Source organism: Hyla sarda, chromosome 8 (genome assembly GCF_029499605.1).
Source record: "Hyla sarda isolate aHylSar1 chromosome 8, aHylSar1.hap1, whole genome shotgun sequence".
In the NCBI taxonomy this organism is placed as follows: Eukaryota; Metazoa; Chordata; class Amphibia; order Anura; family Hylidae; genus Hyla; species Hyla sarda.
This window is the reverse complement of record NC_079196.1, coordinates 183,104,273-183,130,637: the sequence shown is the minus strand read 5'-3', so window position 1 is coordinate 183,130,637 and position 26,365 is coordinate 183,104,273. Positions and strand designations below refer to the sequence as shown.

Sequence of the window (26,365 nt, the reverse complement as noted above, 5' to 3'; positions counted from 1 at the left end):
CACCCCTATCGCGGCAGTCCCTGCGGCCATCAACGGCCGGGACCCGCGGCTAATACAGGACATCACCGATCGCGGTGATGCCCTGTATTAACCCTTCAGACACGGCGATCAAAACTGACCGCCGCGTCTGAAGGGAAAGTGAAAAACAAACAAAAAAATGTCCCTGAGGGTCTCAGGGTAATTATATATTGAACAACCTTTAAGGGGTTGCCCCCTCTCGGGGATAAGCCCTTACTAGATACCCTCCCCTAAAAATCAACTTTTATTGAGTTTATATAAAATCTTATAACCCCTTCACACGTTTTAAAATTATCAGCGATGCAGTACTGTGCTTCAGTGGGGGTATTGTATTGACCCCCTACTGTGTCCGATATCACTGGAGCTATGGTACCTAATTATTGTATATGATTGGTGTGCTACAGTGTCTGCATCACCTAACCATAAACTACCAGTCCTGTTGTGATTCAAACTGCCGCTGGTTAAAACTCATTCAGAACCTCCCCTGAAGGGAAAGTGACACTAACCCGGCTGTTCAGTCGGGCTGTTCGGGACCGCCGCGATTTCACCGCGGCGGTCCCGAACAGCCCAACTGAATAGGCGGGTTAGTGCTTACAGGACACCGGGAGGGACCTTACCTGCCTCCTCGGTGTCTTCTCCGTTCAGGGATCCCCTTTATGGCCGGCGCTCTCCTTCCTCGTCATCACGTCGTCGCGTACGTGCGTCGGCGTGCGTAAAGACGTGATGGCGGCGACGGAGAGCGACGATACTCGGCCGGCAGCAGAGACGTTCCGGAGCGACGGGGACGCGGCGACAGCGATGGAGCGACATCCAGGGCAGCGGTGACGGGTCCGGAGCGGCGGGGACACGTGAGTGTTACCTCCTATGCAGTGGTCTTCAATCTGCAGACCTCCAGATGTTGCAAAACTACAACTCCCAGCATGCTGGGAGTTGTAGTTTTGCAACATCTGGATGTCCACAGGTTGAAGACCACTATTGGGTTCAAAATCTTAATTTTTTTAGATTTTGCACCTATAAATTGGGTGCGTCTTATACGCCGGTGAGTCCTATAGGGTGAAAAATACGGTATATATAAAGGTAGAGGTGACCCTGAACGATAACATGTCCCTTCAACTTTTGACACAACCTTTTCAGTACAGGTGAACACCGAGAACCAGCTAAAAGTACTGCTACTGAGAGTCCCATGGGAGGAACATGGGCTGTGTCTGCTGCACCATGTCTGCAGTTTAACTATTTTTATACCAAAACAGAAGTGGGAGTATGCGTACAGCTGCAGCTAAACAACTTTCTATTTCTACCCATTTCCTGCAAATGTGTCAAGTTTGAATTAAAATAATGCATTAATAAATTACTGTCAGTAAGCATAAGTGGCATAACTGCGGTGCTACAGACATAATCAGCAAAACTGTTAACTCTATGCACCAAAATATTGACAACTTACATGTTCCAAAAATAAGAAGGCCAAAAGGTAGGTTTGTAATGGAGAACTCCTGCTGGAGTTTTTTTGTTTTTTTTTCTAATTATGCCCATTGTATAGGATTTAAAAAAACTAAACATCTGCTCCTGCGGTGCCTTTGGTGTCCTGCATCGGTCCCCCAAGGCGATCGTCTCCCTGAGCTGCAGAAGTACCCGGACCCAGGGTGTCATACTGCAGCTTAGCCAATCTCTGAAATCAGCCTTCACTTCCCCGGAATCCTCTGGCTTTGCAGAGAGAGGATGTGGTGTTTGAGCACTGCAATTGGTCACAACCTAATCTTTTTTTATTTATTTAAATATTGTTTATTAAATAGTTACAGATGCAAATGGAAATGTGGTGCTTTTTCCATTATCAAGCATACAATACATCTTTGGAAATATATAACAACCTTGTAGTTTACAAACAACATATATGAAAACACACAATCCTCCCAAAACCCCAATCCTGAGAGTCCCATTTGGAGCAGAGAGAAAAAAACTTTTTATATAAATTACTCTTAATCATCACTCCATTTCATTTTTGCAACCCTGTCTCCCTGCTTCTTACCTCTCCCCTCAGTTGTAATAATTTGTACCTTTTTATTCTCTCCATTTGACGTTCCCAAATACTAATGGGTGGAAGACTTTTTGAAAACCAATTTCTGGCAATATGCAACCTTCCCAGGAATAGAATGTTCCTGTATTAGAAGTCCACTGATCTCAGGTATGTATATAAATTTATTTTTTTTGAGCATCAACCTTACTCAAAGTTTTATACAACAGTGATTGACGTTTTTCTCATTCCACAAAATAAAAAAAAGTGCGTATTGACCTTTAAAACCTTCACTCTCACAGTGTCCTTAGTGCATGCTTCACTTGAATATTGTAGTCTGTGACCATCATTAATTCCATAAATTTGTTACAGTGATGCAAAACTGATCAATTTACCTGATTGAAAAAATTGGTCAACCATGTAATCTCTTTTTCCACCGAAAAATCCTTTATTTGGAAAAATTCCTGGAGTTCATCCAGGTGAACCTATTAGGCTAGGCTCAGACTACGGAATTTCCGCCTGCAGTTCCTCTTTGAAATTGCAGGCGGAAATTCCGCTTGCTAAAATGTACTGTATAGTGAATGGGTTTCCGTTCACAAATTCACACTTCGGAATTTGTGAAGCGGAATTTGTGAACGGAAATCCGCTTGGAAATTTCAGCCTGAAGAAAGTGGTTGCTCTTTCTTCAGGCGGAAATCCGCGCGGAACACATTGCAGTCTATTGGAGACTGCAGTGTCCGCACGGTCCTATTGCCGACTGATTCAGTCAGCGCTGGCTGCACTCCGTAGTCTGAACCTAGCCTTAGACTCATCAGTGGATTCGTAATGTGTTTTTTAGAGAAATATTCTCATGAGGCAAAAGTGATTTGACATAGAATCACAATTGAGGTGTTTTATGAAGATGTGAACTCTTTACGTTGTGTCCACAAGTTGAATTTTAACAGCATTTTTCATACATTTATACAGCATTTTGGCTGTTTCTGCTGTGATTTTGCAAAATTGTGGTAAAAATAAATTTTTTTACCATGATTTGTTGCGGTAAAAAAGCTCCTTTTTTACTCTGATTCGGGGAAAATCACAGAAAAAAAACGAAAACAAACAAACAAACAAAAAAATTCAATAAGAAATGCATTGTGTAAACACAGCCTCAGGAGAAGTGTATATCAACTATATATCCTGACTCCATAGAAATAGCAGCAGCAACAGTATACAGATAGAGCTGGAAGGGGAGGGGCCTGCGAGCATTGCATTTTTGGCCCCTTTGGCAGTTTCCCTGCAGACATTTTTTAAGAATTTAGTTGGGTACAAAAAAAAATAAAAAATAAAATAAAGATGCAGTAGGGATAAAAAAAAAGTCAAAAAAATGTAGGGAACGAAATTTATATTTTTTAGAAGGAAATTTTTCTTACTTTTCAATCAGGGACCAATTTATGTAAGCGGGCAGGGATATAAAAATGTTGCCCACAATATTAGAAATATATTAAGGGGCCATGTAATTGTAAAAATAATATATTTTTTTAATTAATTTTGTGAAACTTTTTATTAAAAATGTATTTTAATTATGTGTTTTATACAGTGTGTGTGATATTTAATACTTTTAAACTTTATTTTAGACATTATTTAGGTACTACTACTACTCCCAGCATAGAACAGACTGTTCCATGCTGGGAGCTGTAGTACCTGCACTAAGGGCAGATCGCCCCGGGTGTCACTCCTGACACCCGTTGCAATCATCCTTTATATTCCTCAGATGCAGAGCGGATTTCTGCTGCTCTCCGCATCTCTGCTCTATACGGCTGGCCAGTGATGTAAATAGAAATTCACATCACTGATTCATATTTGCTGCTCAGAGCGGTGATTGGCCAGATGGTGCCAGCCAATCACCGCTCTGAGCATCATATATGAATCAGTGATGTGAATTACTGGCCAGCCGTATAGAGCATAGATACGGAGCACAGAAGAGAGCCACTCTGCATCTTAGAAAGATATAGGACGATCGCAACGGGTGTCAGGAGGGACACCCGCTGTGATCTGTCCCTTACTGCTCTTACTGCAGGTACTACTGCTCCCAACATGGAGCACACTCTGCTTCATGCTGGAAGCTGTAGTACCTGCACTAATAGATCGCAGCGGGTGGCACTCCTGACACCCATTGCAATCGTCCTTTACAATCGGGAGAAGCGGGCGGCACTGCCGCACTTCCCCTCTGCCCTGTACTTCATAGCTCCTCTGCCCTGTACTCCTCTGTGATGTGAAGTTCTCTTCACATCACAGATTCATATATGCCACGGAGAATTGTGACTGGCCGACACCCTCCGGCCAATCACAACTCTCAGTGCCAAATATGAATCTGTGATATGAAGAGAACTTCACATCACAGAGGAGTATAGTGCTGAGCAGGGAACTGGAGAACCACTGGCCACCAGCTTCTCAATATTATAAAGGATGATTGCAACAGGTGTCAGGAGTGACACCCGCTGCGATCTGTCTATTCGTGCAGGTACTACAGCTCCCAGCATGGAACAAACTGTTCCATGCTGGGAGTAGAAGTAGTAACTAATAATGTCTAAAATAAAGAGAATAAAGTTTAAAAGTAGTAAAAATCACACACACTTTATAAAACACATAATTAAAATAAATTTTTTATAAAAAATATATATTATTTTTACAATTACATAACCCCTTTATCCATTTTTTATATTGCCGGCTACATTTTTATGTCCCTGCCCGCTCACATAAATTGGTAACAGATTGAAAATTAATAACAATTTTGTTATAAAAAATATAAATTTCATTCACTACAATTTTTTCCATCCCTAACTGTATATATTTTTTTCAATGGTAACCTACGAAATTTAATTAAAAAAAAACTAACTCCAGACCTTTCAAAAAAAAGAATAAAAACTGCCCGCAAAAACGCCAATGTTAAAACCCACATGGCTTTTTTCTTTTTTTTGCTTTTTATCACTCCCATAGACTTCTTCTTCTTATTATCCTCTTCTTATGGGAGAAAAACATCAAGATTTTCCCCAAAAAACGCCAAAGTCTCAGCAAGAGGTCCCAAAAAAGCTGAAAAACGCCAAAAGGATAAAAAAAAAAAAAAACACAATAAACTGAAAAACGGCAAGTGGATATGGCAATTTGCAGTTCCTTATTGACTAGCAGCTCTGGCAGAGGCAATTTTTCACTGGTGCGGTGCGGCAGAAGGGGCATATTTATGGGCATTTTTGGCTGAAAAACCTTAGTGGAATTCTAGCCGTAAACTGTTTTCCAACCAGTGTGCCTCCAGCTGTTGCAAAACTAAAAGGCTGTCTGAGCATGCTGAGAGTTTTAGTGTGGCAACAGCTGGAGGGATCCTGGTTGGAAAACACTTCCCTACTATGATCATTAAAGTGCCTCCAAAACAGGATAATTACTTTCAGCAGTATTTTCAGTAGTCAATGCACCCAATGAGCTATCAGCCAGAAAGGCTTATTTTTCATAATACTGTACTGTTATAGACTACAATAATGGCCCTCATTTACTATTGCAAACCCGACATGCTTTGTCGGGTTGTGCGACAGATTCTGTCGCATTGCGCCAGAATGTGCGATAGAATTTGCGCCAGAATTGAAAATCCCAGACCATCTCTCCATTTTGCTAAGAAAACCCCGAAAATGGGGCGTGGTCTCCAAAAAGGGGCGTGTTCCCGACATTTTCAGATCAGAGCATGTGTAAAAAAAAGCAAAGTGTAGGGAAAGTGGAAAATGTAGGGAAACCTTAGAAAAAAAAAACATGGAAAATAAATTGTAGGGAATTAAAACCCACAAAGAAACCTACACAACACTCTTTCAAATAAGGGCCATTGTGGTTTATTTACTAAAGTGATCCCGACTCTTTTTTGTCGGGTTTTGCGCCCAAATTGTGTCGCATGCCCCTTGCGACACAAAAAAAAAACAAAAAAAAACAACAACTCCATTTTGCAAGAAAAACTCGAAATGGGGCGTGGCCACTGGATAAAGTGGGCGTGGTCCTAACAAAAGGGGCGTGGGCCCTACAGTTTTGAAAAATCCCAACAGATTTACTAAGGTTTCCACAGAAAATGTGGTGTATTTGAGCTGAGGAAAACCAGACAGATCACAACAGTTGTAAAAAAAAAAAAGCTAAACATAGGGCAAAGTGCAAAATGTAAGAAACCTTGGGAAAATACCTGTCGGAAATCAAAACCCACAAAGAAACCTACACTTCACTCAGTAAAATCCTACACTTCACTTAGTAAATAAACCCCAATGTGTCCACTTTTTCTATAGACATATAGTCATTGTTCATATTATTAGATGTAGCATGTAAAAAAGGCATATAGGTGTTCATACAACAAAATCTCTGTCATCCCGGGCGGAGATCCCGGGGGCAGGACCCCACAGACATTACCAGTTCCCATAGACGGCAATGTATTCCGAGTAGAATACCGAGGATAACTCTGCTGCAGAAATTCCATAGTGTGCACTGACAGCTACAAGAGAATTTCCGGGTGGAATTTCAAGGTGAAATTGTCCTTGGAAATTCAGAAGTCTAAACCTGGCCATGCACTTGTTTTTGATCACTATGGAAAATACAAACAGAAACTTTCTCCCTTTTATAAATAATTCATAATGAAACATTCATAATTTTGAAAGATATATTTACAAAACACCCTATATATTATTTATATGTAGAAGTGACACAAATATTGAGCCTGTAAACACAAATCACACCCTGCGGATGTAAGGCACCAGTCACCTGGGAGATGCCACCTATCTCTGAAGTCAGACCATTTCTGGGAAATCAGGCTGCAGCTTCCAAGGCTTCGGAAACTCCCTAAACTATTGGGAGGAGGCCAAGACTGAGCTTTGATGCAACATGCAGTAGCCTAGTTTCACTTTCACTTAGATAAAAAAAAAAGGCTGTACCAGAGCCAGGAGCAAAGACTTCACACACAAGTCTACGTACTCTGTGCATCCCACCGAAGGAAAAACTCTCATCATGCTCATAGACCACCCCTCCATCATGTGGCAGCTTCTGCATACATAAGACCTCCCCTATATGTGTATCAATTATATGTGCAACGATTTTACTTGTAACAATGGGATAGGTGCCGAATTTATGTGTGTCAATACTAGGTGTGAATGAGAGGAAAACATGGTTTCACACTAGACCACCATAAGGCTGGGTTCCAACTAGCATAATACAGGTGCATTTTCCCATCCATATATTGACTGCAAGTCCCAGCCCAATCGCAGGTCTGATAATCAGAACTGACAGCTCCAGTTGTCATACCTGCGGAGGGACTGGTCGCCATAATACAAACACAAAAAATGGGGTTATACTGTAATCATTTATATAGCACCAACATATACTGCAGCACTGTACAGCGCTTGTCATTACTCTCATTGGTTTCTGCCCTCAATGAGGCTCACAATATAAATTCCAAGTTAACCTAGGTTTCCACAAATCCCAGGAGCCAGGTCACCATGGCGACTGAGAATTTTGTCCTGGTGTCTAGGTCAGAGTTTTTCAACTGGTGTGCAGTGTATAGGTGTGCAGTGCATAGGTAGTGCCGTTGGCACTTGTCCATCATAAAGGAGGCTAGCTACTGACAAGTTGAAAAGCTACCTAAAGCGGGGTCCCAGGGCTCAAGTCCTGCAGGAACAAGTGGGAACTGAGTTCCTGCACTTTTTCCACAGCAGGAACACCGTTTCCATTAACAGGACCGGCCCCTGCGTGGAAATCTTGGGTGAGTTCCCACACTTTTTTCCCCCCAGGACTTGACCCATTGGGGGGGGGAGGGTCCTACAAGGGGCAAACTACCAACAGTCTTAACACCCTTACAGGGGATTTTGCTTATATTGGGCAAGCTGCTACATTGGGTGGGGCCTACCTATTGGAGAAAAGGGGGGCAAACTACCTATAGGCTGTCCGATATACAGGGGGCAATCTACCTCCAGGGGGTCCTACATACAGGATAAGTGGGTTAGTATTAGTGTTGTACTAATGGGAAAATAGTGGGGGAAAAACATGTTTACACAACCACATCTCAAAAACTGTAAAATTGCACTGTTCTGCAAAAAAAAAAAAATTTTCTTACCAAGATACACAACAAACCTGTGATATGTTTTGGGAGGAAACCCACACCAACATAGGGAAGCCATACAAACACCTTGAAGATGTTGACATGTCCTTGGTAGGATTTAAAGGGGTACTCCACCCCTAAACATCTTATCCCCTATCCAAACCTGGGAACCTTCGCAATCTCTCCTGCAGCACCCCCTGTCATCTTGTGCATGGAGCGAGCTTCACTCCGTGCCTGATGACTGGCAATGCAGGGGCCGGGGGATCGTGACATCAGGACCCCACCCCCTCGGGACATCACGCCCTGCCCCCTTAATGCAAGTCTATGGGAGGGGACTTAGCGGACGTACCCTCTAAATCCAGGAGCTCATGGCTGCAAGGCAACAGTGCTAACCACTGAACCTAGGCAAGTGTAAACCCTGCCTAAGGGTGCGTTCCCACAGGGCGTATACGCAGCGTATTTCACGCTGCGCAAAATTTATGGCAGCAGCGGGAAATACGCTGCGTATTCCTTGCTCACTATACACACAGGGCTTTCCGGCGACAGCCCTATGCGTGTAGTGAGTTTTAGAGGCGGAGCCGTGTGCTGCTGTGTCTGTGACGCACGGCTCCGCCTCCAAAACTCACTACACACATAGGGCTGCCGCCGGAAAGCCCTGTGTGTATAGTGAGCGAGGAATACGCAGCGTATTTCCCGCTGCTGCCGTAAATTTTGCGCAGCGTCAAATACGCTGCGTATACACCCTGTGGGAACGCACCCTAAAGGTCTATTTAGATCTAGACTATTTAGATGGAGACTAAAAGTTGAGCTGCTGTGTGGCCGAGAACATGTTTTTTATGGATGATTGCCGCGCTTTGGGAATTTTAAGGAGCTTTCCTTGTGTAGAACGCACGGTAAGAACTGCACCTATGTCTGAACAGACCCTAACAGTCATAAGTTTTGTCCCTATTCCAGGTGTAGTGTCTGAATTAGAGATGAGCGAACTTACAGTAAATTCGATTCGTCACAAACTTCTCGGCTCGGCAGTTGATGACTTTTCCTGCATAAATTAGTTCATCTTTCAGGTGCTCCCGTGGGCTGGAAAAGGTGGATACATTCCTAGGAGGATATCTTTCCTAGGACTGTATCCACCTTTTCCAGCCCACTGGAGCACCTGAAAGCTGAACTAATTTGTGCAGGATAAGGCATAAACTGCCGAGCCGAGAAGTTCGTGACGAATCGAATTTACTGTAAGTTCGCTCATCTCTAGTCTGAATGGTGTCTGTCCATATGACAGGTGTAGCCAATATGGTGGCACAGCTCCATACTGGGTACTACTTTTGTGTCTCAGCACAGCAACAGGAAGCATATTGTCTGAGAACAATACCTCCAAAAAATTCAAATTCAACCGGAATCCAATAAATCAGTGGTCTCCAAACTGCGCACCTCCAGATGTTGCAAAACTACAACTCCAAGCATGCCCGGACAGCCAACGGCTGTCCGGGCATGTTGGGAGTTGTAGTTTTGCAACATCTGGAGGTCCACAGTTTGGAGACCACTGCAATAGATCTGGTATTTCTTTCTCGAATAGACATAGTGATCCCTCTACCTATTTTGTTATGATATCCACCCACACAAAATAGGTGTATAGACAATGCCCTGCCCCATAGCCACATCCACCATCTCAGATTAAGAAAATAGCAATATACAGTTTCAGGGGCCCCATTTTGTAATCATTGTGACACTTTATGGAGCATTTTAATGACAGAATACAATAACATAGACATGGGCTGTAGATCAGTGGCTTCTATCTATGTGCAGAACAGGAGTAACACAAGTAAATGCTTACAAAAGGGACAACTCAAGAGGCTGCAAGAAGAATAGAACAAAGTAAACTCCCACATGTATGACTCTCTGCAGCACAGCCTGGCATATTGAATGCATATATAGTAGGACACATGATGGGACCCCATAGAGTATAGTAGTTTGGTGACTTACCCTGCATGCTGCGCTGTGTACTCTGTTCTGCGAGATCCTAGCCTGGCAGTATGGGTGACACCTAGCTGTCTTAAGCTTAGGTGTCATGGACTCGGTGCCCATTAATGTGGAAGGCAGCACAGTCGTTTTATTTGATCTGTTTCGTGTTTCGCAGAATGATTCCCTCCTCCTGCTGCCGGGAGCTGAGGGGTTAACTGTTAGGTGGGCTGGGTTAGAGAGGAGGAGGGCTGTTAGCTACCGCCCCCTTTCTCACACTCTTGGCAGCCTTCGGAAGGGAAAGCTCCCCAACCTTTCACCCTTCTATTGTATGTGTCATTTGTTTTCTGTTTTGTAAACCCCTGTTTAACAGAAAAAAAAAAATAAAATTATGATTTGGGATTATATCAAGTTTTGGAACTTTTTTCTATAAGGTCGCTTGTATACGGCTTGTTATCCCATTTGTTCTGATGTCGGTTTTCCTCTTTGGATGTATTTTGATTATGCTTTCTTTAAAGGGGTATTCCGGGCAAAAACATTTTAACCCCTATCCAAAGGAGGGGATAAGACGTCTGATCGTGGGGGGGACGCTGCTGAGACCCCGCGATCTCCCTGCAGCACCCGCATTCTATGCAGGGTCTGCGTCTCTAGTTTCGGAAACCTCCGGGTTTCCGGGACTGGGGACGTGACCCCTCCATTCAGATCTATGGAAAGGGGCGTGACGGCCGCCACGCCCCCTGCCATAGACATGAATGGAGGGGGCGTGGCGTAACGTCACGTTCCCAGTCCCAGAAACCTGGAGGTTTCCGAAACTGGAGATTCAGCACCCCGCATAGAATGCGGATGCTACAGGGAGATCGCGGGGGGTCTCAGCAGCGGGTCCCCCGTGATCAGATACCTTATCCCCTATCCTTTGGATAGGGGATAAAATGTTTTTGCCCGGAATACCCCTTTAAGTCACAGCTGGCAGTGGAGGAGTTTTCGTGACCCCTGAATGGAGGGAGAAGGCTATTTGCCCCCCCCCCAGAAAAGTCCGACGGCTGGCAGGGTGCTTCACCTGCCGCTGGGGCGGCAACCCACTCGAGGTGGAAGTTATATAGGTTTTGAGAATGTTTAAGATTGATAATAAAGCTGTGGCCGACCCCCATCGTCCATTAACAGAGAGATTGTTGTCTTGGTTTTATTTTACAAAAAAGGTAGGGAGGGGTCAAGCCCCTGGTAGTAGTATAAGACATTCAACAAGTCCTGTCTATAGCACGTCCTGTACGCCCGCTCTGCGCATGCGCTACCTGCCAGTTCTTTGGTTTTATTAGAAGAAGATGGAGATGTACTCTGTCCTGGATAATAAGTGTTCCCCAACCTGTGGCTCTCTGGTTTTTGCGAAACTACACAACAAATTCCAGCATGCCCTGACAGCCTCGCTGTCAGGGCGTGCTTGAGGTTGCAGTTTTGCAACAATTGGAGAGCCACGGGTTGAGGAACAATGTTGTAGAGGATTTTATACAGCTTACCTGGTTTATACCTGGCTTGACACCACCCCACATACTACTGCCACATTCTGTGCATCTAGCATAAAACTGCCACATACTGCTCACCAAATATAGTACTGCCACATTCTGTTCATCTAGTATAATACTGCCACATACTGCTTACTTAGTATAATGCTGCCACATACTGCTCACCAAGTATAATACTGCCACATACTGCTCACCAAGTATAATACTGCCACATACTACAGTACTCACCAAGTATAATACTGCCACATACTACAGTACTCACCAAGTATAATACTGCCACATACTACAGTACTCACCAAGTATAATACTGCCACATTCTGCTCATCTAGTGTAATACTGCCCTATACTGCTCACCAAGTATAATACTGCCACATACTATAGTACTCACCAAGTATAATACTGCCCTATACTGCTCACCTAGTGTAATACTGCCACATGCTGCTAACCCAGCATAATACTGTCACATACTGCGCATCTTGTATAATACGGCCACATACTACTTATCTAGTATAATACCACCACTTACTGCTCACCTAGTAAAATACTGCTCAGCTAGTGTAATACCAGCAGATATCACTCACCTAGTATAATAGTGCCACATACAGCTCACCCAGTATAATACTACCCCATACTACTTACATAGTGTAATGCTGGCACATACTGCTAATCTAGTATACCTCCACATAGAGTTCGCCTTGTATAATCCTGCCACATACTGCTCACCCAGTATAATACTGCCACATACTGCTCACCTCTAATATAATACTGCCATCACCTAGTATAATACTATTCCATAATGCTCACCCAGCATTATACCACAACATTATTTTAAAGGCACACATGTCCTTAAATAAGCACTGTCAGATACAAAAACTTTTTATATGTTGTACATCTTGGCACAACAATAATTTTTTTTCCTTTTTATAGAAATCATGTCTTATAAAATCATGACTTTGTCCGAGCTGAGGCACAGGCGTGAACAACGTCCAGTAAGTGAGGGTGGGCTAGCACTCCTCTGTGTCTGATAGGACAGGAGAGAGCACAGAAGTGTACTATCAGACAGGAGAGAGCACAGAGGAGTACTATCAGACAGGAGAGGGCATAGAGGAGTACTATCAGACAGGAGAGAGCACAGATGAGTCCTATCAGACAGGAGAGAGCATGGAGGAGTGCTATCAGGCAAGAGAGAGCACGGAGGAGTCCTATCAGACAGGAGAGAGCACAGAGGAGTACTGTCAGACAGGAGAGAGCACAGATGAGTCCTATCAGACAGGAGAGAGCATGGAGGAGTGCTATCAGACAGGAGAGAGCACGGTGGAGTACTATCAGACAGGAGAGAGCACAGATGAGTACTATCAGACAGGAGAGAGCACAGAGGAGTACTATAAGACAGGAGAGAGCACAGCGGAGTACTATAAGACAGGAGAGAGCACAGCGGAGTACTATAAGACAGGAGAGAGCACAGATGAGTTCTATCAGACAGGAGAGAGCACAGAGGAGTACTATCAGACAGGAGAGAGCACAGATGAGTCCTATCAGACAGGAGAGAGAGCATGGAGGAGTGCTATCAGGCAGGAGAGAGCACAGAGGAGTGCTATCAGACAGGAGAGAGCACGGTGGAGTACTATCAGACAGAAGAGAGCACAGATGAGTACAATCAGACAGGAGAGAGCACAGCGGAGTACTATAAGATAGGAGAGAGCACAGTGGAGTACTATAAGACAGGAGAGAGCACAGATGAGTTCTATCAGACAGGATAGAGCACAGAGGAGTCCCATCAGACAGGATAGAGCACAGAGGAGTGCTATCAGACAGGAGAGAGCACAGTGGAGTACTATCAGACAGGAGAGAGCACAGTGGAGTACTATCAGACAGGAGAGAGCGCACGGAGGAGTGCTATCAGACAGGAGAGAGCACATTGGAGTACTATCAGACAGGAGAGAGCACAGAGGAGTCCTATCAGACAGGAGAGAGCACAGAGGAGTACTATCAGACAGGAGAGAGCACGGAGGCGTGCTATCAGACAGGAGAGGGCACAGAGGAGTGCTATCAGAGAGGAGAGAGAATAGTGGAGTACTATCAGTACTATCAGACAGGAGAGAGCACAGAGGAGTACTATCAGACAGGAGAGAGCATGGAGCAGTAATATCAGACAGAAGAGAGCACAGAGGTGTTCTATCAGACAGGAGAGAGCACAGAGGAGTACTATCAGACAGAGGAGAGCACAGAGGACTACTATCAGACAGGAGAGAGCACAGATGAGTGCTCCAAAGACAGGAGAGAGCACAGAAGAGTACTATCAGACAGGAGAGAGCACAGAAGAGTATCATCAGCAAGGAGACAGCACACAAGAGTACTATCAAACAGGAGAGAGCACAGAGGAGCACTATCAGACAGGAGAGAGCACATAGGAGTCCTATCAGACAGGAGCAAGCACAGAGGAGTGCTATCAGACAGGATAGAGCACAGAGAAGTACTATCAGACAGGAGAGAGCACAGAGGAGTGCGATCAGACAGGAGAGAGCACAGAGGTGTTCTATCAGACAGGAGAGAGCACAGAGGAGTACTATCAGACACAAGAGAGCATAGAGGAGTCCTATCAGACAGGAGAGAGCACAGATGAGCACTCCAAAGACAGGAGAGAGCACAGAAGAGTACTATCAGACAGGAGAGATCACAGAAAAGTATCATCAGCAAGGAGACAGCACAGAGGAGTACTATCAGACAGGAGAGAGCACAGAGGAGTGCTTTCAGACAGGAGAGAGCACAGAGGACTGCTATCAGACAGGAAAGAGCACAGAGGAGTACTATCAGACAGGAAAGAGCACAGAGGAGTACTATCATACAGGAGAGAGCACAGAAGAGTATCATCAGCAAGAAGAGAGCACATAAGAGTACTATCAGACAGGAGAGAGCACAGAGGAGTGCTTTCAGACAGGAGAGAGCACAGAGGACTGCTATCAGACAGGAAAGAGCACAGAGGAGTACTATCAGACAGGAAAGAGCACAGAGGAGTACTATCAGACAGGAGAGCAAAGAGGAGTCCTATCCAACAGGAGAGATCACAGAGGAGTACTATCAGACAGGAGAGAGCACAGAGGAGTGCTATCAGAGAGGAAAGAGCACAGAGGAGTCCTATCAGGCAGGAGAGAGCACAGAGGAGTATTATCAGACAGGAGATAGCACAGAGGAGTGCTATCAGACAGGAGAGAACACAGAGGAGTGCTATCAGACAGGACAGAGCACTGCTGAGTGCTATCAGAGAGGAGAGAGCACAGAGGAATGCAGGCCCACTCTCACTTAACTGGACTTTGTCCATGCTTATGCTTCAGCTTGGAGAAAGCCATGATTTTACAAGTCATAATTTCTAAAATAAAGGAAATAAAATGTTCATGAACTGTTCATGAAGTATATTAGAAAAGTTAAAGGTGTACGCCACTGGAAAACTTTTTTTTCTAAATCAACTGGTGCCAGAAAGTTAAACAGATTTGCAAATTACTTTGTTTAAAAAATCTCAATCCTTCCAGTACTTATCAGCTGCTGTATGATCCACAGGAAGTTCTTTTCTTTTTGAATTTCCTTTCTGTCTTACCACAATGCTCTCTGCTGACACCTCTGTCCATTTCAGAAACTGTCCAGAGCAGGATAGTTGCTATGGGGATTTGCTTCTACTCTGCACAGTTCCTGAAATGGACAGAGGTGTCAGCAGAGAGCATTGTGGTAAGACAGAAAGGAAATTCAAAAAGAAAAGAACTTTCTGTGGATCATACAGCAGCTGATAAGTACTGAAAGGACTAAGATTTTTAATGACTTGAGGAAAGAAGGAAACTCATGGCACTCGTTCTGGATGCACTTGGATATCTTTATTCTCGATAGAGGTACATGAAGATGTCGGGTGGGTGAGAAGATACGGGACAATGTCCGTTTCACGGCAAACGCCGCTTCTACAGATCCCTAGGTTTGCCGCGAAACGGACATTGTCCTGTATCTTCTCCCCCTCCCAACATCTTCATGTACCTCTATCGGGAATAAAGATATTCAAGTGCATCCAGAATGAGTGCCGTGAGTTTCCTTCTTTCCTCAATTCATTGGACTTTGTGTTTCACTGTTATCACTGAGCACTGTAGAAGCAGATGCCTCCATAACACTAAGTACTGGACACGAGCAAGCTGATTCTCAGACGCAAGGTGCATACACCGGGTGAAGTAGCAGTGCCGACTGTGCCTCTCTCTACTGTTGGTACTAAGATTTTTAAACAGAAGTAATTTACAAATCTGTTTAACTTTCTGCCACCAGTTGATTTAGAAAAAAATGTTTTCTAGTGGAGTACCCGTTTAATTTTTGCCAAGATGTACAACATATAAAAAGTTTTTGAATCTGACAGTGCCCATTTAAGGGGTTAACCCACTAAAAACATATTTTCGCCTATCTACAGGATTATTGATAATAGAAAGGGGGTCCCAAACCCCCTGTTCCTTACTGTACAAGAGTAGGAAGTAGGAAGAGAAGAATGGCACAGTGTTCATGGATGTGTCTTACCACTCTCTTTGTTTCTATGTGGCCGATGGAACCAGCCGAGAGCCGTAGTTAATTCCGGGCAGCCCAAATAGTCACTGACTGGAACAGTAAGATGCATGCATGACCATTACTCTATCTTGTATCTAGGTTTAAAATAATAATAATAATAAATTATTAATCCCATCTGGAGTGTCCTTTGGCTTTCCATTTGACATTATTTGGTTGTATGTGTTTCACTGAATCGAATAGCACACATATATTTCATCCAGGGGCAAGCAGTAAAAATGTTTACTGTGTGTATAATTTTTTCTACAGTGCCTATATATCACAAACGCCACAGATGACATCAGAGTTACCTGTCAGATGTACGCTAAAAACCTCTCCAAAACACCACCTCTCTAAGGCCCCTTTCACACTACAAAATTCTCAGTTTTTAAACATTCGTGCAAAGTTCCATCTGAAAATCAGCTGAAAACGGCAGTAACAAAATCCAATACGGCCATTAGAAAATCCCATTATAGTCTATGGGATTTTTCTAATAGCCGTTTTAACCGCTTATATCCAGTTATTAATAACGGACGTTATTTTGTGACGGAAGATAGTAACGGGAGAAATAGTTCATGAACTATTTCTCCCATTACTATCCTCCGTTACTATCCTCCTCCAAGTAGTAGAATTTGATTACCACATGATACCACTACTTTCTACATATTTTTTTTAAAATTATACCTCCAATAAAGAACCGGCTACTATCACAATGCCACAATTGGTTCCCTTCAAGGTACAAACACCAACTAAAGAACCACTTGTGGTAGCTTGGGGGTGTAGGGTATATGGGGTGTAGCTGCGCGGTACTTTAATGGGGTCTGTTTAACCCTTTCTTTTCGTGACACCAGGGTGAGGGCTTCTCTGTAATGCTTGTCCTACCGCCACCCTTCCCAAGAGCGATACGGAGGTATGAAATAATTGAATATCCACAACCGGAGAGTTTGCTGAAAACAGTCGGAGCTTTTACTGAACATTTTGTCAAAGCTTTATAACCGGAACAGTCTCTGTATAAGCAAAGTCTCTTAGATATTGACAGTGGTTTGGACCTTAAGCGTTTTAGAGTCCGTACACTGATATGTGCTGTTCCGCTGGATTTAGGGAATTTAATTGAGGTCCAGCAGTCACGCTAGCTTTAGCGGGGATTCAGTTTAAGACTCACGTTTTGAGTTCATGCTGAGGCTGGCAGGCTTCTGGCATAGCTTGTCTTTGTAAGTTGCGCAGATCCATCCTGATAGTCCGGCATCCACAAGAGCAGCAACCTAAGAGAATAATCATTGGCTGCAGCTCCCTTATATGGGCAGGGGCTGGCCTTAAGCTAATTGGTCCAATACTTCTGTCAATTATCTGTACAAAGAGTTATGGTTAATCATGTGACCCAAGGACCTCCAAAGGTCCTCTAACATACCATAGAGGAATTAACAGTCACATGACCGAAGGCCCTGCGACGCTACCAAGGTAAGCATACTAATATACATAATATTAAATATATACATTTAAACTTTACAAAATTAGAAAAGAAGGAGGCGACTAGAGGCTGTCCCACCTGGGTGACCCTACCTGAACGTAGTAACTCTGACTTTGGGGACCACCACACAAGGTATGGTAGGCAATACGGTACCTGGACACCACAAACTCATGTAAAATATTAAGTTTATTGAACAAATATCAAAATCTGACATACATAAAAAATTATAGCATAGAAAATTAAAACAAAGACACTGAAATGACAGGTACAGAAGAGTAGAGATGGCTCGGGTAGCAGATGTACATGGATTACACGGTAAATTGGTCCATATAAAAGTAGCTACTGGGTCTCCAAAAATGCATCCAGGGCACAGTGGTATGACCACAAATACAATGTAGGAAAAAGATACAAGAGACATGCATACAGAAATGAAAACGGACCAAAATAGCTAGAAAAATCTAACAAAAAAGCTAAAGACAACAGAATCTCCTGCCATGTATACTGCCCAACACCTACCAGCTCCAACCCCAACGTACGTTTCGCTTGTGCTTCATCAGGGGGCGTGTCTAAACCCCACATCTGGATGGATATATATACATATATATAAAAAAGATGGAAGCAGCAGCAGCACACCAGAGTATCCAAGGTGAAAAATTGGGTTTTATTCCAGCTAAAACATCAGACAACATTTCTGTGGTCTCACACCACTTTTCTCAAGTCCCTGACTTGAGAAAGGTAGTTTGAGACCACAGAAACGTTGTCTGATGTTTTAGCTGGAATAAAACACAATTTTTCACCTTGGATACTTTGGTGTGCTGCGTCTGCTTCCATCTTTTCTGAGCATTTTGGACCCGAGGTCCCTGAGCTTGCCTGCACCCACAGACTTGACTTGGGTTGAGTGTGCTGCTTCACTGCTTCTCTCTCTCTCTCTCTCTCTCTCTATCTATCTATATCTCTCTCTCTATATATATATATATATATATATATGCAGGTGTGAATAGACGTAAAGAGATGGCACTGCTCCACCACTGCAGGTATGTAGAGGTTAACCAATAGTATATGGTGAGGCTGAGACAGCATAATGAGGATGAAGATATACACTGAATGGAGTCAGCGGTGGTACTAGGATAAATAAAAAGGACAGATGTGGGGTATACAGCAAACAACTAAGATATTCGCACTCACTGCAGGGTTAGAAACTCGATGCTCCTATCTGGAGATGCCGGTGGAACGCTATGCATCGATGCCTGCCGAGTACCACTGAGATATACCATAAGCCAGCCAATCCAGGAGGGAAATGAGGATTGGCTGGCTTATGGTATATACACTGTTTAAAAAAATAAAGGGAACACTTAACAACACAATGTATCTCCTAGTCAATCACACTTCTGTGAAATCACACTGTCCACACACAATCAATTTCACATACTGTTGTGCAAATGGAACAGACAACAGGTGGAAATTATAGGCAATTAGCAAGACACCACCAATAAAGGAGTGATTCTGCAGGTGGCGACAACAGACCACTTCTGAGTTCCTATGCTTCCTAGCTGATGTTTTGGTCACTTTTGAATGCTGGCCGTGCTTTCACTCTAGTGGTAGCATGAGACGGAGTCTACAACCCACACAAGTGGCTCGGGAAGTGCAGCTCATCCAGGATGGCACATCAATGCGGGCTGTGGCCAGAAGGTTTGCTGTGTCTATCAGCGTAGTGTCTAGAGCATGCAGGCGCTACCAGGAGACAGGTCAGTACATCAGGAGACGTGGAGGAGGCCGTAGGAGGGCAACAACCCAGCAGCAGGACCGCTACCTCTGCCTTTGTGCAAGGAGGAGCAGGAGCAACACTACCAGAGCCCAGCAAAATGACCTCCAGCAGGCCACAAATGTGCATGTGTCCACTCAAATGGTCAGAAACAGACTCCATGAGGGTGGTATGAGGGCCCGACATCCACAGGTGGGGGTTGTGCTTGCAGCATTTACCAGTGAACACCAAGATTGGCAAATTTGCCACTGGCGCCCTGTGCTCTTCACAGATGAAAGCAGGGTCACACTGAGCACATGTGACAGATGTGAAAGTGTCTGGAGATGCCGTGGAGAACGTTCTGCTACCTTCAACATCCTCCAGCATGTTTGGAAGTGGGTCAGTAATGGTGTGGAGTGGCATTTCTTTGGGGGGCCGTACAGCCCTCCATGTGCTTTCCAAAGGTAGCCTGACTTCTATTAGGTACCGAGATGAGATCCTCAGACCCGATGTGAGATATTATCCTGGTGTGGTTGGCCCAGGGTTCTTCCTAATGCAAGACAATGCTAGACGTCATGTGGCTGGAGTGTGTCAGCAGTTCCTGCAAGAGGAAGGCATTAATGCTAACGCCCGCCCGTTCGCCAGACCTGAATCTGATTGAGCACATCTGGTACATCATGTCTCGCTCCATCCACCAACGCCACGTTGCACCACAGACTGTCTATGAATTGGTGGATGCGGTCGTCCAGGTCTGGGAGGCCATCCTCCACCTCATCAGGAGCATTCCCAGGCGTTGTAGGGAGGTCATACGGGCACGTGGAGGCCACACACTACTGAGCCTCAATTTTGACTTGTTTTACGGACATTACATCAAAGTTGGATCAGCCTGTAGTGTGGTTTCCCACTTTGATTTTGAGTGTGACGCCATATTGAGTGTGATCATTTTTGTGTGATTTTGTTGTCAACACATTCAACTATGTAAAGACGAAAGTATTTCTGATGATTAGTTCATTCATTTAGATCTAAGATGTGTTATGTTAGTGTTCCCTTTATTTTTTTGAGCAGTGTATATCTACCCAGATTGGGGGTTTAGACACGCCCCCTGATGAAGCACAAGCGAAACGTACGTTGGGGTTGGAGCTGGAAAATGTTGGGCAGTATACATGGCAGGAGGTTCTGTTGTCTTTAGCTTTTTTCTTTGATATTTCAAGCTATTTTGGTCCGTTTTCATTTCTGTATGCATGTCTCTTGTATCTTCTTTGCTACATTGAATTTGTGGTCATACCACTGTGCTCTGGATGCATTTTTGGAGACTCAGTTTCTACCTTTATATGGACCAATTTACTCTGTTATCCATGTACATCTGCTACCTGTGCCATCTCAAATCTTCTGTACCTGTCATTTCAGTGTCTTTGTTTTAATTTTCTATGCTATAATTTTAAATGTATATCAGATTTTGATATATGTCCAATAAGCATAATATTTTACATGATTGGTTCTTTTGTTCGTGTTTATATATTTTTTTATATCCTGACCAGGTAAAGTTTTTTTTGAAATGAAAGAACAATGAAATATAGCAGTGATCTGATTTACATCATTATTTGGGTGCTACAGGGAGGTATATATAAAAAAAAAAAAATCCAAAGCCACCACACTACCTGGATATGTTCTCTGTAAATAATCCTGCTTTATAAGCATGGCTCCTGTGGCCTCTGTGGTATTCTTTGCCATTCTTCCTTCCTCTGCAGCACAATACTACAAGTTCCAGCATTGCATCTCTCTTGTCCCTTTTGGCCAGCTCCTCACAGCTCCCTCTCTGAAGGCAGCCCCCAACCTCCTGGTCTGAAATATTTCTGAACTTCAACATATTAATCTACCCCCATCTTTTCCTTTTTTAACTTTGGATGTATGTTCTTTATATTCCAATATTGATACCGACCTGGGTCTGAGGGTCATAAAGGATCTTTTATTTGGTGACACTTCTTTACATATAGATCAACCCACTTTTTTGTTACAGTCTATATTATTTATTCTTAAACATAATGTTTTTTAATTTAATAATATTATTTACAAACAGATCAGAGGCTGTGTTATGGGGACGCGCTTCCCCCTCAGTTATGCTAATTTCTTTATGGGGGCGTTTGAAGCCCTCCACATAGCACAGTCTCTGATCTATTCACCATATATATTTTATTTTTGCCGATATATTGATGTTTTTTTTTTTTAATGGACAGGGACTGAAGAACAAGCTCATGACTTTGTTTCTGTTTTAATTTCTAACAAATGGGGGTTGCAATATACTTTGAGCTATGCTCTTGATGATATTTGTTTTTTAGACCTAGAAATTATGACTCAAGCTGGACAAATTCTTACTAAAACTCATTTCAAATCCATAAATGTGAATAGTTTCTTAAACTATAATAGCGCAATAACTATAATTGGCGCAAAGGGGTCCCTTATGGACAATACCTTAGAGTCCGCAAAAATTGCACCACTGATTTAGATTTTTCCACACAAGCATCACTACTTAAAAAACGTTTTTATCAAAAGGTTATCCAGCTCCTTTATTAACACAGGCATATCACAAAGTCAAAAATAAAAAACAAATTAATATGGTTACCGTAGACAAAAATAAAAGCAAAAAAGATAATAATTCAAATATAATTTTATAACTAATTATAATAGAACAGCTTTGGAAATACATAGTATTTTCAAACAAAATTGGCACATTATTCTGAATGACCCTATTCTCAAGGATATAGTCCCCATGAAACTGGGTATTACCTACAGAAGATCAAAAAATCTTCAAAATATGATAGCCCTAAATAGGTAAAAAGATGCTTTTAGTGGCAACTATTTCCCATGCAGAAAGTGCAGGTGTTTGTGTTGCAATATGATGGACCCTTTTACCAATAGGTCTTGTTCTATGTATACAAAAAACAATATATATATATATATATTTTTTTTTTTACTATCAATCAAGTTTTAAATTGTTATAACCAGTATGTCTTCTTTCCTGCAGTTGTAAGCTACAATATGTCGGACGTACCATTCAGACCGTGCGTTGCCGTATGTCAAAACAACGGTTTAATATTAAGTATCAGTTCACATTGCATAGTGTATCAGGGCACTTCACAATTGTTCACAAGAATGACATTTCATCTTTACGTTTAGGGATCCTTGAATCCATCCCAGCAGATAAACCCAATCATTTTCAACATTTAATTAATAGAGAATCTTATTGGATATTCACACTCTCGACTTTAACACCGCATGGTCTGAATGAGACCACAGAGAATGCTCACTAACAATTCCGACCATTCTCTATGGTATCATAATTTTTTTTTATATACTTTAGTTTTTTCAGTTTATTATTATATATTTTTATTTCTTATTTGTTTAATTTGCTTGATTTGTTTGTGTTAAGCCTAATTAGGCTGTATTTGTGGGAGAAGGGTAATATATATATGCCCCACGCCCACAGTCAGGTGTGTGTGTGGTGTTTTGGCGCATCTACCTGGGCTCTGGTAAGCGCACACGTCCTCCCGGCTTCCATAGACTTCAGCTTGCAGGGTTTTACAGGCTCGTCTTCCGAAAGGTAAGCGGCAGTTTCTTGCAGCATGTTCAGGGGTTTGGGGTAGGGGCAGAGTGGCGGTCACGGCGTCCTCGATCTCTTGGGGGGAGCAGCCCAGCTCCACCGGGGCTCCAGAAATGCTGTGATTCCCGGCAGCATTCAGAGGTGGAGACAATCCTGGCCGGGACCGGCTCCCTTCTGATTGGCCGCGGTCAGCAGGGAGGCGGGAGCACGGTCCCCGTCGTCTCCTCAGGCCGGGTTACGGTGCAAAGGGGGACAGATGTCTCCACAAGTGTCTAGCTCCTCAGGTCGGGTCTGGTACGGGTTTTGCTATCGGCGTGGTGGCTGGTCGGGCGGGCACGGGTGGCGTAGCGGAGTCCGTACTGGGGCTCTGCGGCGCTGTCCGGGCATGCACGGCAGCTGCGCGTCGCAGCGGCTCCCTTCCGGGTCCCGGGTCGGGCTGCCAGGCAGAAGTGCAGCATTTCCTCCCGGTGTCCTGGTGTGCTGTCATGGCGACGCGTCGCCGCTTCCCTCAGTACGCTCCTCGGCGGTGGCAGGGCCGTGGTGACACGTTGCCATGGTAAGAAAAAAAAGAAAAAAATATATATATACAATAAATAAAAAATATATATATAAATGTCCAGATCACGGGCAGGGCAGGGGGAGTGGAGAGGGACCACTGGGACCTCCACGTTGATCCTGGCTGGTCACTAGCACAACACATCCCTCCAAGGTGCTGGTGTTTTCCTGTCCCCTGACAACGATTCCTGAGGGACAGGGGACATAGGCACCATCCAAATACAGTTGCAACGGGCATTGGGTAAAAAAATAAAAATAAAAATAAAATAAAAAACACATATGGTTTACACATGATTTCATGCAGGATTCATTATAGCTTCTGAGAAGAAAAAACAAACACATATGGTTTTCACATGATTTCATACAGGATCCATTATAGCTTCTGGGGGAAAAAAAAAAATAAGGAGGGAAAACCCATTCATGAATGAAGCAAATATATTCACAACCAGGGGGCAAAACCGCCTTGTTACAAAACACATGATGCAGTAAAATTCTCTGATTCTAGGCAAGGGGGCAGACATGCAAGTTGGGTATTGATAAGGTGTGATGTGCTTGTTGTTCTAGCTGGTGTTGTGTCAGGATCAGGCTCTGTTTTCATTATCTCATCGCCAAGCTTGTGGTAAGGTTTGTTTCGGTGCTTTTTACGTACGATCATAATCACGCATGTCAGTCACATCACCGTTTCCCTGCGGCAAGGGTCATGATTTCACGTTTGTTCAAGCATTAAGGTTTACACAGTATAATTGGTAGTAGTTTACCGTTATACTGACTCTTCTTCAGGGGAGCTACTGCTTGGGTTTGATGTTACTGACACCTTTTCAGAGCATCAAGATAATAAAAAATAAATAAATATATATATACTCAGGGGTTATCAGCAGCCTGATTCATCTTCAGGGGTAACCCTCCTGCAATACACGGTTACTGACACGTTTTCAGAGCAGTATCAGCACGAGCACTACTTGACAGCATTTTTCCTTTGACACGTATGTCACGGTGCACCGGATACACATAGACAGTGGGTTTACCGTTTTACCTTGTCACGTTCCTCAAGGTATGGGGGCCCCTGTACAGGACCATAGCGTTGGCTCTTTCATCCACATACACATAGTCCGTGGTTTTACCGTCAATCCTGACACGATCTTCAGGGGAGACCACGGTTTGGTTGTCGGTCACCGACACCTTTTCGGGACGTTAACCTCATCAACCATGTTGTTATTCACGCACAACTACTGAGCACAGTATGTTCAAGCTCCACGCCCCACTTTGGCCATTCTCTCAAGGACATAGCACGAGCTCACTTCGCTCACGGTGACGTCTGTCCCATCAGTACGTATCATCATTTTTTGTCTGACTACGAAGCTGACTACATTACAATTCATCTTAGGTCCAGTTGTGGTCGATTGAGTGGCAGCGTGGGGATTGCAGGTCAGTATCAGTTGCAAAGTTGGTAGGTTTATCGAGTATATTTTTCTCATTCTTTCGCTCATTTGTTTCCCCGACACCCATTTTCTGGACCGGACAGGTCATCATGTCTCATGGATCAGACATAGAGGATGGCCTGTCTGTACCAGAAACCCCGGCCAGGAGCTCTGAGCGGGGTGCAACATCTTCGTCTTATCGAACCTGGACGATCCCGAAACTAATGGAAGAACTCCGCAGAAGGAGCATTCCCTTCCCAGCCACGGCCCGAAAGGCGGAACTATATAAACTGTTGATGACTGATTCAGGCGCAGGTGGTGGGGATGATTCGACTCCGGGCCATTCTTCCTCCACGACTTTGGATCAGCTTAACGCCATGTTGTCCAGAGTGGTGGCATCCATGGCCACATTCAACTCCAGGTTGGATGTGCTGGAAAAAAGCAGTACCCATGGACCAACTGTACCGGCACCTTCGATGTCCCAGGCCCCAGGGCCAGGTACGCTCCCTGGAGTCCCTAAAATTTCTCCAGGTCACTTTGTCCCAGCGAACATACGCAAGGATATCCTGGAGGACAAGGACGTGAATCTGGCGTCCTTGCTCATTTCATCCCAGGATCTGACGGAGACCAAGACCGTGGCCTGTGGCGAGTTATCGGTAGTCATGAGGAGCAAGAACGTCAGGCTCAATCGGAAGTTAACCTTCCAGGAATTTCAGTATGTACAGGGACGTAGTATGTACAGCGAAACCTGAGCGTAGGGAGGAGCTGGACCATTACCTGTATCAACTGACGGAGTTCTCATATAAGTACGGTGGGAGTCATTTCTTTGGCTACCATAAGTCATTTTCAGCCAAAGCGGCTGTGGCTTACAGCCAATTCGGGTATGTGACAGACTGGAGTGTAGTGGACACAGTGCTTTTTTGTAAGCACATTGCGGGTTTGAGATCTCCGGCTTGTGGGATTTGCCAGTCGATTTTCCATACCACGCATGGTCTGGCAATTTTCAGCAGCCGGAGGCTGGTACCAGCAAAGGAAGCCTGTCCTTACCAGGGTCAGCAAAAAAGTCGGGGCAGACAATTGACAAGCTTGGCCGTCCAGTCAGATACTTAGGACGTAGCCAGATATGGAATAACAACAATCTGACTACCTGCAATTACAGCAATTGTAGGTTACTCCATGTCTGTTTCCTTTGTTTCCTAGCACACCCGAGCACGATGTGTTCGGCAAAAGGGCAGGCATGAATAGGCAGGATAAACATCGAAGTCTTGGAGGATTTGTTGCAGGGTCATCCAGACCCAACTTGGGTTGAGTGGCTCCTCAGGGGGTTCAGAGTCGGTTTCCATACCGGCTTAGTGGCACTTCCTCAGCAGACATACGAGTGCAAAAATCTGTCATCAGCTAGTCGTGAACCACAGGTAATGTCTGAGCTTCTGCAAAT

The 26,365-nt window shown here is 44.0% G+C and overlaps 1 protein-coding gene across 2 annotated transcripts in view; it reads right to left on the bottom strand.

The window, feature by feature from the left end:
* The window catches only part of CIITA (class II major histocompatibility complex transactivator), a 297,918-nt gene that overhangs the window by 100,122 nt on the left and 171,431 nt on the right, over window positions 1–26,365 (bottom strand). Inside the window, exon 1 of one of the 2 annotated variants that reach the window (XM_056535322.1) lies at window positions 10,092–10,227. The exons of the other annotated variant lie outside the window; for it this stretch is intronic. Within the exon in view, the coding sequence (XP_056391297.1) occupies window positions 10,092–10,098 (7 nt within the window). The 5' untranslated portion in view covers window positions 10,099–10,227. Of the gene's footprint in view, window positions 1–10,091; window positions 10,228–26,365 lie in introns of those variants that run through there. 2 annotated transcript variants of the gene reach the window in all.